Genomic DNA, 14947 nt, shown 5'->3' on the forward strand with positions numbered 1-14947 from the left:
TGAATTCCAGTCCCCTCAGGATCCTGGCCACATTTCAAATACTGTCCCAACTGGTCAGATCATTTTATATGATGGCCTCTTGCTTGTAAATACATGAAGATTTTGAACAACATACTGGATAAGGCTCTCCCTTCATTAGTCATTAGGAATGTGAGATGACGTGTTTTTAGCTGAATAAGAAAACAAGGGAAAATGTGTAGTATTTCCAGGCTGCATAGTCAAGAGGATTTTATCAAATCCAGAAAACCAATTTTAAGTGAGTCATAGCTGCCAGGCACAGAAGAGAGGTCAGAGTCACTCAGGCCAGACTTCAAGCTCAGAAGTACCACTCACATACCAAACTTTTTAGAAACTTGAAAAATGTAGACCTTAAAAATAAACGGACCAAAAAAAATAAAAAGTGGGTCATGAGGCAATACTCAATTCCTGTTACATAGTTCAGGTTACCTATCACCAAGGGAACCAAGCAGTAGGAGTGTAGGTGGGTGCTTCTAAATAGGAAAGTCTCCCTAGATTTTTTGGTTAGGGAGTTAAAGGTTTTCTGTCAGTTATTATAAAACCAACTGTTCCCAGGACCAGTTCCACCTTTTCTAGGCAAAGAATAGTCAAGCCAGTTTACAATCTTTGGCACAGAGTTAAAGAAGTTTCTTCCAGATGCAGTAGGAGTGGAGTGCGATCAGCTTCTTGACTTCTCAGAGTCCAACAAGAGAAATCCTATCCTGACCTTGACCTCTTTAGGTCTTCCACCTCCTGGTTTCAATTATATCTAAGAGGAGGATAAATGTTGCTGGTAGAGGTGTCACTGTCAAATGATCTAAATGCCCACCTTTGAGGGAAAGTAAAGCAAAGTTCATAAATAGCAAACAGGTAGGTCAACTAAAGTTCATGTAATCACACATTCTTTCTTCACTTATCTATTCAATGACTCAAATATTCCTGAATACCTACTAGGTGCCACACTGTGCTAAACAAATGATTCATTCCCTGCCCTCAGAGAGCTTTGTAGTCTGACAGGGAGATGTGATAAGTACGGTCATAGAATAAGCCAGCAGCGGTGGTACAGGAGAGGGACAAATGGATTATACCCTCAAGGGAGAAGACAGGCTTTAGAGTGGAGTCACTGCTTGAATGAGCTTGGAAAGCTATGAAGGAACTCCCCCAGGAAAATGGGAGAGCAGAATCTCCGGAAAGTTTTCCTAATAAAGACTACCCATAAAGCCATGACCATCAACTACCCTTCAGACACTCTGGTTTCCCCCAGACTAACACAGAAAACAAAAGACCATCTACCTATAAGCTCCCTAATCAAGGAGTTGGTGTGATGTGCATGATGGCTCCTAAATGATCATCCTAAGGACGATCTGGAGTGAAAGAAATGCACTGGATTTACTAAGATCTTGTTCCAAAAGTATAGCCTTGGAGAAGCGTGGTCCCCACTACAAGCTCTTGATCAGGTGGCTGGATACAGAAGGGACCGACAGTGTTGGGCTGCAGAAGAAGTGGCATTTGTAAGTGCGCTGGTATCTTGTGAAGGGAGGACATTAAAGCCAGGGGGATAGTACAAACAGGAGGTTCTATGAGTGGTGCACTTTCCTCATCTTGCCAATACCAACAGACACACTGGCTCGTTGTTATTAGTAACATTTCAGGGACAGAGGGGTAGCATCAGGTGCTGGGGCTGGGGTGGAGAGCGTGCTGTGACTGGAGACATTAGAAGTAAGTGCCCAGTGCTTCTTGGACTGTCTGGACACTCTGAGGAGCCAACAGTCAAATCAGCATGAGACAAAGATCCATAGGTGGAAAACATGGGATTAGGTGGAAGGCCAGAGTGAGGAGCTGGTTCTCTGGTCACAAGAATCCTGTTAACCCTATGAAATTCTCAAATGGGAATGAATCCTGGGGGAAATGGATACTAAAAGTTGCTAGGGAATCGGAGGCAGTGAGAACATTATAGAAGGAATTTGAGAGAAGTCATTTGGGACAAAGCCAGTGTGCAGTGGGTTTGGAAATGGTCAGGAAAGAGTAGAATGGTAAGTTTTCAGCCCACTCTTTCAAGATTTCTGATGGGGAAAGGCAGACACGTTATCAGGCAGCCTGGAGAAGCAAGTACCAGGTCAAAGACAGTCGTGATTTGTTTTGCTCTAAGAACAGAGGAGAAGCATTTTCTGCCAAGGACACGGACGAGCAGGCAGGGCAGAGGAGAGAAGAAATGATCAGAGGCACAAGAGGCTGCGGAACCAGACTAGGTCAGGAGGACAGGATCCCAAGTTAGCCTTGGCCCATGAAACAGAAGTTGAAAATGTTGGCTGTGAACACAGTTACATTTTGTGGTGAAGGGGAGGGAAGGGGAGAAGTTCATCTATGGGTGGCTATTTTTCCCCCAGCAAAGTAGGTGGTGACATCAGTTGAGAGGGGAGAATGCAGGGAGGAGTCTGGGATCCCCAAACACTGCTGCCCACCAGGGAGCTACCAATGGCTGTGCTGCTCTACATGATGCATGAGCTTTTTAGCAAGCAGCCCCAGTATGATGTCACCTTGTTAAACCCTGCTGGGAAAAAGGCCTGAGGGCCTCTCCAAGAAGCTGAGAGACAGGAGTCACGGGTGCCAGATGTCAGAGATGGTAGAATTCCAGCTCTTATACTGAAGAATAGGATGGTTGGGCATGTTGGGTACATTGACTAAAAACGGGATGTACCTATACAAAATTGCAAACAGCTAGAACCCTTGAGTAACCATACCCACTGTTATCCTCCTCGTGGTCTTGAAAAACTTCTCCACCAGGATCATGGTGGGCATGTGGCTCTGGAGTAACCAAAAGCTGCCAGTTATGGTCCAGATCATCACCACCATAACTAATGCTTATGATGGATTTCCTAAGCACTTTACCTACATCAAATTATTTATCCATATTTTATGGTCAAGGTGATTAAATCCCAGGGAGGTTAAATCAATCATCTAAGGTCACATAGAGCAGAGACGTGAACCCAAGGAGCCGGACCCAGGGTGGGTGTGGTCAGCCAGTAGGAGAGACTTTCGCAGAGGCTGCTGCTTACTTCTCTCCCTTGCACTGCGGTCCAACCACAGTGCAAGGCGAGTCAAGGCCTAGAGCTAGGATGCCTGTGTGTCTGTTAATCCTTGGAGCCTGTAGCACTTCTGGCCCAGGCTACTGGATCAACCATTTGAGTGCCAGAGGACACAGAGTGAAATCTCGCATTAGCAGTTTGAGTTCATCCCATATCCTACTCCAGAATGCAAGCTAACTGCGTAGGGGAGCCACGGTAATTCCTTTTCCTTTGTGACTTTGGGCTGGAAGTTGGCTTAAACACTGAAAGTGCTAGAAGCCAGCAGCAGTGTGAAGAGGCTGACGGTGGTGGCATTTCTGTTCCTGGGAAAATAAGCTCCACTCCTCAGAGGGCAGTGGGTGGGCCCCATAGACCCTGCCTGGAGCTATTTTTAGAGACTCTTCACAACGCTGTGGGTTGGAGCCACTGTTCTCAAAGCAGGGCAGGTGTGAGCTGTTTGTCGGTCAATCAGGAACCAAACAGCTGAGGGGCAGAGGCCCTCTGGATGCTTGTGGCAGGAGATTCCCTTGTCCCTGGGCTCTGTCTGTTGGAGCTGGAGCTGGAGGAGCAGCTCTGGCCGGCCTTCACTTAGCAGCCATGGCCAAGCTGGCCAGAGCCAGCAGTGCTGGGGCCTCTGGTTACTCACAGCGAGCCGGGACACAGCCGCCCCTCTTAGGTCTTTGGTTTGAGACCTGGCATGGAATGCAGAAAGGAGTGGAGAGTCGTAGGAACCAATGGCCTGACATGTGCTGCTAGAAGAGAACCAAACTGGTGCCACTGTTCCACTTTCAACCCCCGCCCTCTAATTCCTCATAACGGCCAGTAGGAGTTAATGGTTAGTGAAGGTCTCTCCCATGCATGGTACTATGCTAAGCATTCTACAGACATTATCTTACCTGACCCTGTATGTGGCAGACACTGTATCTTCTTTATTTCATAGAGGAAGAAATGTAGGGCTTGAGGTAATCTACCTGAGATCACATAGCCAGTAAGTGTGGCAAAGCCAGATTCCAAACTTCAAACTGCACGTTCTTAATGACGATAGTACACACTATCTCCTCCCCCAAAGGCCACAGAACAACACCCCTTTTCCAAGCCCATGCTTCCCTTCTAGCTCTGTGCCTCCTTGGCCATAGGCATCTCCCTCATCGCCCCCACATTCAAAGCATTGGTCTTGCTCCAAGGCACTGACCTCTTAGACTGGTCAAAGGGTGACGGCTGCTAGCTTGTGCACCAGGCCACACCTCATGCACCTTTCCTAGAGTCACCCCTTCTGCATGGGAAGATGAAGGAGACAGTGTTTCCACTGTCAAAACCCCTGGGCCAAGAGAAACCAGTTCTCCAAGCCACCTTGGTTTGAAGACGAGTGGGAAAAGAGGTGTGTGAGCCAAGCAGATGGAATGTACTAGATACCTATCATGGAGGAGCCCACTAGAGGGATGGGGCCAGCAAAAGAGTGCTGGAAAAAGAAGAGCCTCAATGGAGTCAAAGTGCGTGGCAATTAGGAGGATGCTGGGCACAAGCTCAGAAGAGGGAGGGAACACACTTGGGAGCTCAGAGTAGATACACATGATGAGACTAAAAAGGTAAGTTGAAGCCGAGTTGCAAAAAGTCTCAAAAGCCAACCAGACAGGGGCGCCTGGGTGGCGCAGTCGGTTAAGCGTCCGACTTCAGCCAGGTCACGATCTCGCGGTCCGTGAGTTCGAGCCCCGCGTCAGGCTCTGGGCTGATGGCTCGGAGCCTGGAGCCTGTTTCCGATTCTGTGTCTCCCTCTCTCTCTGCCCCTCCCCTGCTCATGCTCTGTCTCTCTCTGTCTCAAAAATAAATAAAAACATTTTTAAAAATTTAAGAAAAAAAGAGAAGAATCTGTTTAGGGGGAGAGATACCTCTGATCATGCTGTCTAGGTCATATCCAATACCCTGTGCTTTGTTTTTTAATGATCCTTAACACTCTACAAGTGGAAGAAAAATAATCTGTCTTACTAGGAGTCATCCTAGGGGTTTCTGAAATCCCCTTGTTTGACTTCCAGCTATGCACAGGAGCCAATGTGCACAGCCTGGGTCTCAGGACAGAAAGGGCTCTCTAACATTGCAGCACATGCAAGATTAGTTCCTCTACAGACAGAACTTCTGCACGAGGTGTGCAGTTATATCCACTGAGACATTGAACATCACAGCTGGAAGACCTCCTGGTTAAAAAGCTTCATTTTCGATACAGGAAAAACAGACTAAGGGATGAGAAGCGTGCTTCTCACCTATTTTGCCCCAGGATCTTCAGTGAAGGCTTTTGAACGCTTAAGACAAAGGATACAAATCTTTGCCAAAATCTCTGGTCCCGCCAGCACGCTCTCTGCTGGCTGCAGCGCCCCCATCCCAAAACTGAGCAGGGGCTGAGCACAGACAGGGTTTTCTGCTGGGTTCTAAACCAACAATTTTCTACATATTTGGCGAAAGAGAGGAGGCCAGAGAACTGGAGTGGAAGACAGAAAGCAGGGTACAAGGTCAGGCTGCACCACGAATATCTCTAACATTAATAATCATGAGGTCCTTAGCCTCTCCCGGGCTTTGTTAAATGGAGGGTTTGTACCAGTTGATCCCAACAAGCCCCCAAAGCTCTAGTCTTGTTTAGCTGCCTTGCAACACAGCTTGCCCTATGCCACACCACAGCTAGAGTTATCGCCTTAAAATACAAATTGGATCTGCCTGTGTCCCAGGTCATTTCCCTGCCACAAGTCCCCTGTCCTATGAACCACATCCCCCACAACCCTTACCCTTCACTGCCTTATGAGACCAGCATCTGCCAGCTCCCCCATCGCGGAGCTCAGCCACACTGGCTTTCTCTCAGTCTTGAAGCTTGCCTAAATCCTTCTTACTTTAGGACCTTTACACATACTAGCCTCTTTGCCTGGAATGTTCTTCACCCCATCTTCCACCTGAGTCACTCCTACTTTTCAGGTTTCGGTGAAGGGCTCCTTGCTCAGAGGGCTGCCTCACTGCTCCTTCTCACTCATTCAAACCCCTCCATGGTGGCTAGTAGCAGTTTTCACAATTCTGTTCCTCAATGCACTTAATCTGTAACTTCAAGTTTATTTACTGGGATGGTTTAACCTCTGTCTCCCACATTGGATGGTGGATCCACAAGGGCAGAGACAGATTCTGCTTTGCTCACCACTGGACACCCAGTGCCCCCGTCTCTATAAATATTTGCAGAATGAGCACTGAAGAGAGCGCACACAAAAGCTGCAGGCCCCGTGTGCAGGGGCTGGAGTCAGGGGCCTTCTAAGCCGGACACCTCCTGTCCCTCCTGCTCCTCTCTGCTTACAATGTCAAATCTCTTATCTGTCGGCTGCCTTCGCCTTTCCTGCTTCTGAGAAACATTCAGCCTCGGCGTGAAAAGAAACAAACGGACAACCATCTTCGCCAGTTTAAAGATGGTCATGAAGGAGTGAAGAGCCTGAATTCTGCGATCATTCATGCTACTCCAGCCCCGACATTCATTTCCTTCATTCATTCGTTGCTCATGCCGCACTTGAGCTCGTCCCCCAAAGAAAAGGCATAAAGCTTGCAACCCAAACCCCTGGCTTCAGAGCATTCAGAAGAGAGCTCTCCCCAAGAGCCTGCCTCCGGAAACACAGAAGCTCTCCGGGCTGACAGCAATAACACCATCAGATAACATCAGAGCAGAGAAGTTCAACGAGGTCTGAATTCAGTGCACTGGAAAGGCAGCCACTTCTCTGTGTCCTCAAACCAAAAGGCAGTAGGGACACCTTTTTCTGGTCACGGTGTTTGGAGCCTCCAAATGTTTAAGTGCCAAAGTTAAAATAACTTTCTTCACCCCATTCGTGCCTTTCTGTACAGAGACTCATTCACCAGAATGTCAGCGGAGAAACAAAGACAGCTGACTGTTTTCTCCCCTAGTGCCTATAATTAGATTCTCATGGAGAATTTGGCCACGACAGGGTTTTGCCGGACAAATACTACCCCCCCAACCCCCCTCCCAAGCATCTCTCTTGCCCTCATCTCCAGGGAGACCCAGATAAAGCAGCCAGTCACTTACCCTCTTCAGCCACGCAAAATGCTTGTAAACATCAATGTCCCCATCCATGCTGGGCACCCATGTCAGCAGTTAGATTCCTTGGTTGAAAAAGCCCTTTTTCTGGCCAGAGACCAAATTCTCTCCTCTTCCTTGTTTCTGCCCCCTCCCCCTGGGGACGTCAAGCTGTGTTCAAGTTTCCCCACTTCCCTGGCCTGCGTCCTTCAGCCTTTCCCTAAACAGTTTCAGATATACAACGGCTCCGACCGGACCGTGCCGCTCCGGTATCCTCCCCCTCCGCCCCCAGACACACACAGGCACCAGCTCTGGGATCTGGAGCCTGCAAAGCAATCAAACCTAGCAAAAAGGTAGGGAAAAAAGACAGAATTGGACAGGAGTTGTAAACACACACACACACACACACACACACAGGAACATTCTTTTTGGTGATAATACCAGAGCCTGCCAGAGGGAAACAGTCCTGAAGAAAATTCCTCGTCTGGCTTCCCCTTTCTGCAGTGGCTGGAACTCATTACCGAGAGACCCCGATTTCCTGTCTCTGCTCCACTCTGCATTTACCCACAGGCTCCCAGCTGCTCTCAGTTTATTTGGGACTGGGGAGAAGACTAAAAATAAGTGCTGCTCTTGGAGGAGCTGCTGGTTCCCACACACAGCCTGACCCCCACCCTGAAGCCCACGCCTACCCCTTTTCCAGGCGGGCGTCGGGCTGGGCCCTGAGGAAAGCCTGTCATTTCCAAAAAAGAACACATTCAGAACCAGCTCCGCTCTGGGTTCCTGGCCCCACCGGGTGTCTGCTGTCCTTGGCGCTGGTGGCACCATCTGCCAGGGGCGAACCTCTGCTCCCCAGGAGACATCTGCCATCGGAGGCATCTGGCCCGGTGCTGCTGTTGGCCACCACGACCAGGGCTCCCTCGGGCATGTTTAGCACTGGGATGGGTACAGTTCCCGTTAAGTCCCAGGCCTTGCCGGCTGTCCCCCACTCTAGACTAGCTGCCTCAGAAGCCAGAGAGAGGGGAAGGTGAGGCCACCGCATGTGTGTGCCCATGAGATTTAGGGAGAGCTCTGGGTAGGAGCCCTGGGAAGGCAGTGGCTGACAGAGACGGGGAACTGTCAGTCTTCCTTCGCTGGCCTTCCAGGCTGGCCTCCCCAGCACCACTCCCCACCCCACCCCCTAGGCTGCCCTCCACCTTCACACCCCACCCCCACACTCCTTTCAGAGCTCCCCTAAACACAGCTTGTCTCCCTTGCCTGGCCCTTAACATGCGGCCTCTGGCTAGGCCAATTATGAAAGCGGTCCTTGATGTGGGTGCAGTGGGAATGTGGTTACACGCAAGGCCCCCGAGCACTGCTGCCATAAACGACTTGCAGATGTACATCTTGTGATTGTGTGGGCCTTGCCGGTGCCCTTGAGGGTCACCAGGGGGTTCCTGGAACTGCCGGCCTGAAGAGAAGTCTCTGCTGGGGGTGGGCATGCCCCCTAGCATGGCCTCGGCACCCACCGCTGCCCCAAAAAGAACAGAAACTGGCCTGGCAGGCCAGTCCCCAGCAGGCTGGCCCAGTCACAGCGATCAGAGGCGGCGGGAGGGCTCTGGCCAGCAGCTGGCACGAGGGGAGGAGTAAATTCCTGGAGACACACCCAGATCAGAGGCTAGAAAGGAAAAGCAGGCTCTGCTGTCCACACACTGGGCTCTGGGCCCTCCTCACCTCTGGCCCCACCTGGTTGAATTTCCCTGACCAGAACCAGGATAGGGTGTGTTGGTGAAACACCTCTCCATGGTTGCAGGGGTAGGTGAGCTTCCCCCCACCCCGCCAAAAGCCTCGGGAAGCTGAAGGAAGAATTCATTTGGTCAACACACATTTAACCAGCATCCAAGGTGAATGAAACCACCTTCCTGGCCTGAGTAAATACAGAATTACCACATGTATGTGGTAAAGGGGTTTCTGGGACTCTAGGGAAACAGAGGCAAGAGTGGGTTTGGGGGGCTGGATGGGGAATGCTAGGGCACAGTCCCAGCCCCTGCTCCCCTTGGAGGGGGCTCAGTACCCTTCAGTAGATTCTGATGTGAGGAGGCAAGAAAGGACAAGGGGGCAAGGTGGTGGCCCCTCTCAACCTTGCTAGCTCCCACCTGCCCATGGGGGTTGGCTCAGGTCACACCCTTTCTCCACTTCACCACCTGCTCTCTTGTACTGTTGACAGGTCTGTGCACTGCACTGGACTGGAGAACATGTGTCTGAGGCCTGACATGCTGCTCTGACCTCCATGCCTGGGGCAGTTCTTGGCACACAGGAAGAACTTAAACATTCTTTGAGTGAAAGAGTGAGGTCACACGGGAAGACTGGCAAGATAAACCTAAAATTCTACTTGGAGAACAGAAGTCTTGAAGGTGTGTTTCCCAAGGGTAAAGATGCTCCACTGAGAGGAAAAATAGGGCGGATTTCCATCTATTAGATCATCTCATGTGATGAATGTGGGGAGGGAGGGTAGAGAAAGGGAGAGAAGAGAAGGGAGGAATCCAAATCACAGCTAAATTCTTGACATATTTTTATGGTATCCTCAAGTAGCAATTCCTACCTCAGCCTTTAAAAATAAAGGTGTGTTTTATAAATCAATGCAAAATTCACAAAATAACACTCCAAAAGACCTAGGAGCAGGGCATGTGTTTGGCTGATGGGCTGAGTGAGACAGGACAGCAGAGCCATACGCACCTTTTTGCTCACTGACCCACAGGTGGCAGTTGGCCCAGGCATGGCCCGGTCATCCCGCTGGCAAGACAAACCCATGGCTGCACCACCCCCCTCAGAAGGCCATCCTGGCCAGGGGAATCTCACAGTGGTCCACAGGCAGGCTTAGGGGGGTTAGATAGGCCCCTGGAGAAGTTCGTAAAATGCATATAAAGTGCTATTTGGATGTTTAAGTCACTATTTTTCTGAAAACCTTATTTTCAGATTATCAAAATGATCTGTGACTCCCAAAGGGTTTCATCTGGCCTATGCAGTTACTCTGAAAGGTTTAGTCTTCCCTTAAAGGGGCGTGTTTGTGTCGGGGGTGGGGGGGTGGGGTGGGGGTAGGTCCTCCTTCCATGATACCTCCTTAGACCCACTGCTGGAGAGTGCTCAGGACCCACAGGGGAGACACAAACAGGGATCATTACAGCAACCCTAAAAGCCTTTGGGGCCTTCCAAAAGCAAGTCACCCACCAGCAGCCACACTCAGCTCATCACCGTGTAGAACATGAGGCAGCCAGCTGAGGGCAAAGAGCAGGACACGTGAGAGACTGACCATTTGGGGACTAAAAAGACAGCTAAGAGGACACAGTGGTCAGGTTTGGACAGGGAAACTCACACAGCTTGTCCTCTTCCTCATCCCAGGGCCTCGAAGGGGACCCCACGAATGTCCCCTACATGCTAGAATCCCACATAGGCATGGGAATGACTGGGGATGGGTTCCTGCGGTGTTGCTCCTCCTGGCCGGCTGCCTGGAGTCGGCAGCATCTGATCCAGCAGAACTGTGGATGGAGGGGTCTCGTGGGTCACCTGCGTCCTGAACTCTAGCTCAGCCCTGAGCCTCGGGCTCTGGGCCATGGTAACAAGTGTCAGGATGCCCCTGGTATGCCAGATACAGGTTTGTGTTCCACAGGTATGTTGCACATGGAGCCTGCCACTGCGGAGTGGAGGTGGAGGAGCCCAGCCCGAGGACACTGCCTGTAAAGCAAGTCCTGCTTGTAAAACAGCATCGTGATCACCACAGCCCAAGTCCTCATGGTTCACAGGCCCGGGAACCTACCTCCACAAGGAGTTAGGACCAGGATCGGCAGACTTTTCCTATAAAGGGCCAGATGGTAAATGTTCTAGGCTTTGTGGGCCATCTGGTCTCTGTTACACCCAAACTCAGCCATTTGTAAGTGCAAGAGCAGTCACAGCCAACACATAAACCAAAGAGGGTGGCTATGTGGATGCTATTTGTGGACACTGAAATTAGGATTTTAGGCCATTTTTGCATAAAAATATTCTTATGATTTCTCAATCATTGAAAAACATAAAAAAGCATTCTTAGCTCATGGGGCATAAGAAATAGGCAGTGAGCCAAATGCACACCATCGGTTGCTGACCCCTGGCTAGGGCACTACCTCTCCATCTGTAATGAATCACCTGGGTTGGAGGCTATTTCTTGTAAAAATGCAGATTCTGACCCAGGAGGTTGGAAACAGGACCTGAAACTGTGCATTATTAAGAAGCTCCCAGGGGATGCTCATATATGAGGAGCTCAGCACCATATTTGAATAGTCAGAGGTTAGGAAACCACTTTCAGAAGCACAAGGTATTTTTTTCTTAAAGCACAAGGTATTGAGCAAGTTTCCCTGGAAGTGTGAAGCCTCCAGAGCCTGTCTACCTACCAGTGGTGTCTAAAAGGGCAGAAGGTTGCTGGTGGGTGTTTGCATGCTCAGACCCCAAGTCATGCTAACCTGGCAACATGGGCCACCACGTCCCCTAGGTCTGAAGCAGGAAACTTGTAGGGAACGATTTATGTGCTTTTTCACTAGTGTTTACACATTCATGGCCATTTATAAACATTGGTTCTTAGAGACTGAAATAGTTTCTTCAAGTCAGGTCTGCAAGGAGCCAGACCTCTAGAATTTAGTAGGGTACAATTTACTTGGGGGAGGTCAGGGGTGGGGAGCCAAAACCCCAGGAAAGTTAAAACTGCTAAGTTTATACTAGCTGAAAGATCCCCTCTCTGAGAAGCTATGCCAGGAAAAATGTATTAAAAAAAAAAATCCAAGGTACAGGTGGTTTCTCCAGGGCAGGGCCTGGCAACACAGGGCCAGGAAATGCCTCCTGGAATGGAGGGAGTTATCCTAATAATGCCCCAGCAAGAAGCACTGCACTTAAGGGATCTGGAGAGGTCTTCTTTTTGACAATGGAAGGCCAGGTCTATGCTCCCAGGACCAGCCCTCAGCCCTCCCATTTCCTCTCCCCCAACACAAAACTCAGAGGCCTCTCTGGCTTGCCCTTTGTCTAGCAGGTTCCAAGGAAGATGGGAAAGAACTCCACCAACTGACCCAGGTACACTGCCCACCAGTTTCATTAATGAAAGGAGCTTAGGCCATCTCTCTAATTGAAACAAAGCTATTTTTCCTTGTATAAAGCCTGTACCTTCTTCCTTGGGACTTGGGATTCAGACTTTCTAGCATTTATCCCTGACTCCCACCTAGTGGCTTTATCCAGTACTGCATAGGAACAAAGAACCCGACAGGCACGCGGGCCCTGCTCAGGGAAGGAGCCTCTTGGGAGGGAAGCACGTGGGGGGGTGGGACAGAGTGGTGCCGACAGCTATGACTTACAGCTCTCACTCAAAGGAAAGGCAAGAAACACACTGGGAACTGGTTCACATAAGCCTTTCTCCCCCCCCCCCCTCCCCGCCACCCACCTTGAAATACAAAGTTTCTCCTTCTCTCAAGATTCAGAGAAAAAGATTTCCCTATAAAACCCCTGAAACTTTCCAAAATGAAGAGGTCCAACACACATTTATCCTGATCCATCTTAGTTCTAGGCCCCCGGGGTGGAGAATAAAGATCCAGAGACAAATCACCTGGCATAAGAAACAAGCTCACAGTTTGTAATTCAGAGAACAACCTTTTCTCCCTACCTTTTCTTGTAACTCCTCTGGCTTTTCAGTATGGTAAACAGATTTGCCTCTTTGGCCAGAATGAAAGACTGCACACTGAATCTGGCAGGAATGACAGGGCTTTGTTTGAGAAGCTGGGAGCTGAGGAAGCCACCATCTGTGACAAGGCAGTGGAACGAGGAGGGGGGCGGCCATGTGCCCTCCTGGGCCCAGGCCACTTTGTTTCTTGAGAGAATAGTGAAGAAGGGACTTGAGGGCACCCAAAGCTACTGCAGGCTGTCAGAGGTGAGCACATGTCCTGGATTTCCCCTCACTTCCCTGCCATGACATTCCACTGCTTCTGGGAGGTCACAGTCTACCAGACTGTGGGGCAGCTGCCCCTAGAGAAGCTCCCTAATCTGTTTCCACTTTGGAGACCACAAGGCCTAGGCTGTGGAAGGCAATGACTGGTGCCTACCAAAAAGCCAGCGCTGGAATGCTTGGCAGGCAGATTGTCAAAGCAGTGGTCACTTCCAGTAGGGAAAGAGTCCCAGAGGAGGGGAAAAGATTCATTCAAAGCCACATGCAAGTGGCAGAGTGCTGGCCTCTTGACTCATTCCTGCCTCCCATGATGTCTCACCCAAGTTCAGTGTTGCCCAAGCACGCTGACCAGGACACCTGTAACCTTGGGGAGAAAAGTCTGGGCTCCTGCTGGATGGCCAAGCCACTCCGTGAACCCTGCTTCCTTAGTGGGGCCTGGAGAACAGTTCTGCTATGGGTTCTCTGTTCACCTCCTCCCCTCACCCTGACCTGCCCTCACTCTACTGCTGCTGGGTTTGCCAGCCTTTCCTTAGACTTCACCTTGAGCCCCTGAAGCTCAGGTCTTTACCCTGGATTCCCGTCCACATCCAAAGCCATTAAACAGCAGGATAGACCTAGCACTTTGTGAGAGGAGAGGAGGGGTAGTTACTGAACGGTTAGAGAAGCACCCAGAGCTGCTCCATCTGGAGACCCTGCTGGCTCTGATAGCTCTTGGGCCTTACCCAGGGACCAGAGTCACCACCTCGATAGCTGGCTGTCCCCACTGGAAGCTGGAAGACCAGAGCCTCTATGGGCTCCACCCTGCCAGTCCAGCCCTGGATCTACCCAACCAGCCTCTGCCCAGCCAAGGCAAGCAGGTATAGAAGATTAGGGATACCCCTTCTAGACCATGGAAAAGCGTCACTCAAGGTATAGCCAGATTCCTGGAAGTGCCCATAGTGGCACCAGCTCCTGTGGTCAGGTCAGGGCCACAGATGAGCACTGGTCTCCTTTCTGGCCTTCAGGACCATCTGGTGGGAATGAGGAGCTCTTGACCAGAAACGGCCATGCTCTCCCTGAGGGCATCATCAGCACTTCACCACAGGCCGAGGAGGTGGCTGCAGGGAAATGAAGGAGTCAGCCCCTTGGTAGAACTCAGTTCCGTTCCCAGCACAGGAGAGATGCCTCAGCCCTCCAGCCAGAGTCTCAGCTTCATCCTCTGCTAGTACAGACCCTGAGGTTGGCCCTATCTACCCAATGTGAGAGATGACATTTCATCTCCTAAGGTCATATCGTTCTGCTGTACCACAGCACAGGACAGCCCCACAGAAGCTTCTCTGCCGGTCAGGCCCCAGTTCACCCTGAACCCCAGGACACTATCCCTACAAGAGGGCCTTACCAGAAGCTCCCAGGTACCCTACCAACTTTCTAGTGATAGGCCCAGAATTGAGACACAGATACTGCTTCCAGGGCAAGGGAATCTGGGCCCTTTGTTCCTTTCCTTATTGAAGCCCCAGAGGGGGGCCCCAGCTTAGAGAGCCCCACATATACTCTTCTAGGCCTGGAGCCCACTTTTCCTCATTTACTGCCTGCCAAGGAAGGGAAGACCCTGTTTTAGACCCTAAATCTCTGGAAACTCACTCATAACCCAGCACTGTTGAATCCTGGACAGGTCTGCTCTCCTTGGTCTTTAGGAGTCTGGCCTGTTTATAACTATCACTAGGCAGAGTCTGCTGCCAATCATTATCTGTCCAGCCCGCCAGCACCGACAGGGGGAGGACCAGCCCCACTGTAAAGAAACACAGCTGCCTGTGATGCACTAGGACCAGGGGCACCTTCTGCACCTGAGACAAAGGCAGGGCCCAGATTCCTGTTATTTGCTTCTATTCTAACCACCAACCATTCTCCCATATCCACCTCTGCCTC

At 50.5% G+C, this 14947-nt stretch overlaps 1 protein-coding gene and 1 long non-coding RNA gene across 12 annotated transcripts in view; one reads left to right on the top strand and one right to left on the bottom strand.

Moving 5' to 3' along the window:
- PPFIBP2 (PPFIA binding protein 2) overlaps nt 1-14947 on the bottom strand; it is a 143374-nt gene that overhangs the window by 72468 nt on the left and 55959 nt on the right. For 2 of the 11 annotated variants that reach the window (XM_053900014.1, XM_053900012.1), the window contains exon 1: nt 7552-8055. The exons of 4 other annotated variants lie outside the window; for them this stretch is intronic. In XM_053900014.1, coding sequence (XP_053755989.1) covers nt 7552-7986 — 435 coding nt within the window. In that variant the 5' untranslated portion in view covers nt 7987-8055. Of the gene's footprint in view, nt 1-7119; nt 7488-7551; nt 8058-14947 lie in introns of those variants that run through there. 5 more of the 11 variants (XM_053900015.1, XM_053900013.1, XM_019456186.2 and 2 more) reach the window with 5 other exon arrangements.
- Nucleotides 8814-12185, top strand: LOC109271097 (uncharacterized). The gene is made up of 3 exons (XR_002081821.2): nt 8814-8990; nt 9314-9500; nt 10754-12185. It is a non-coding gene; the product is annotated as an uncharacterized LOC109271097 (long non-coding RNA).

The sequence above is a fragment of the Panthera pardus genome, unplaced genomic scaffold (assembly GCF_024362965.1).
Source record: "Panthera pardus isolate Hobbes unplaced genomic scaffold, ASM2436296v1 HiC_scaffold_12, whole genome shotgun sequence".
In the NCBI taxonomy this organism is placed as follows: domain Eukaryota; kingdom Metazoa; phylum Chordata; class Mammalia; order Carnivora; family Felidae; genus Panthera; species Panthera pardus.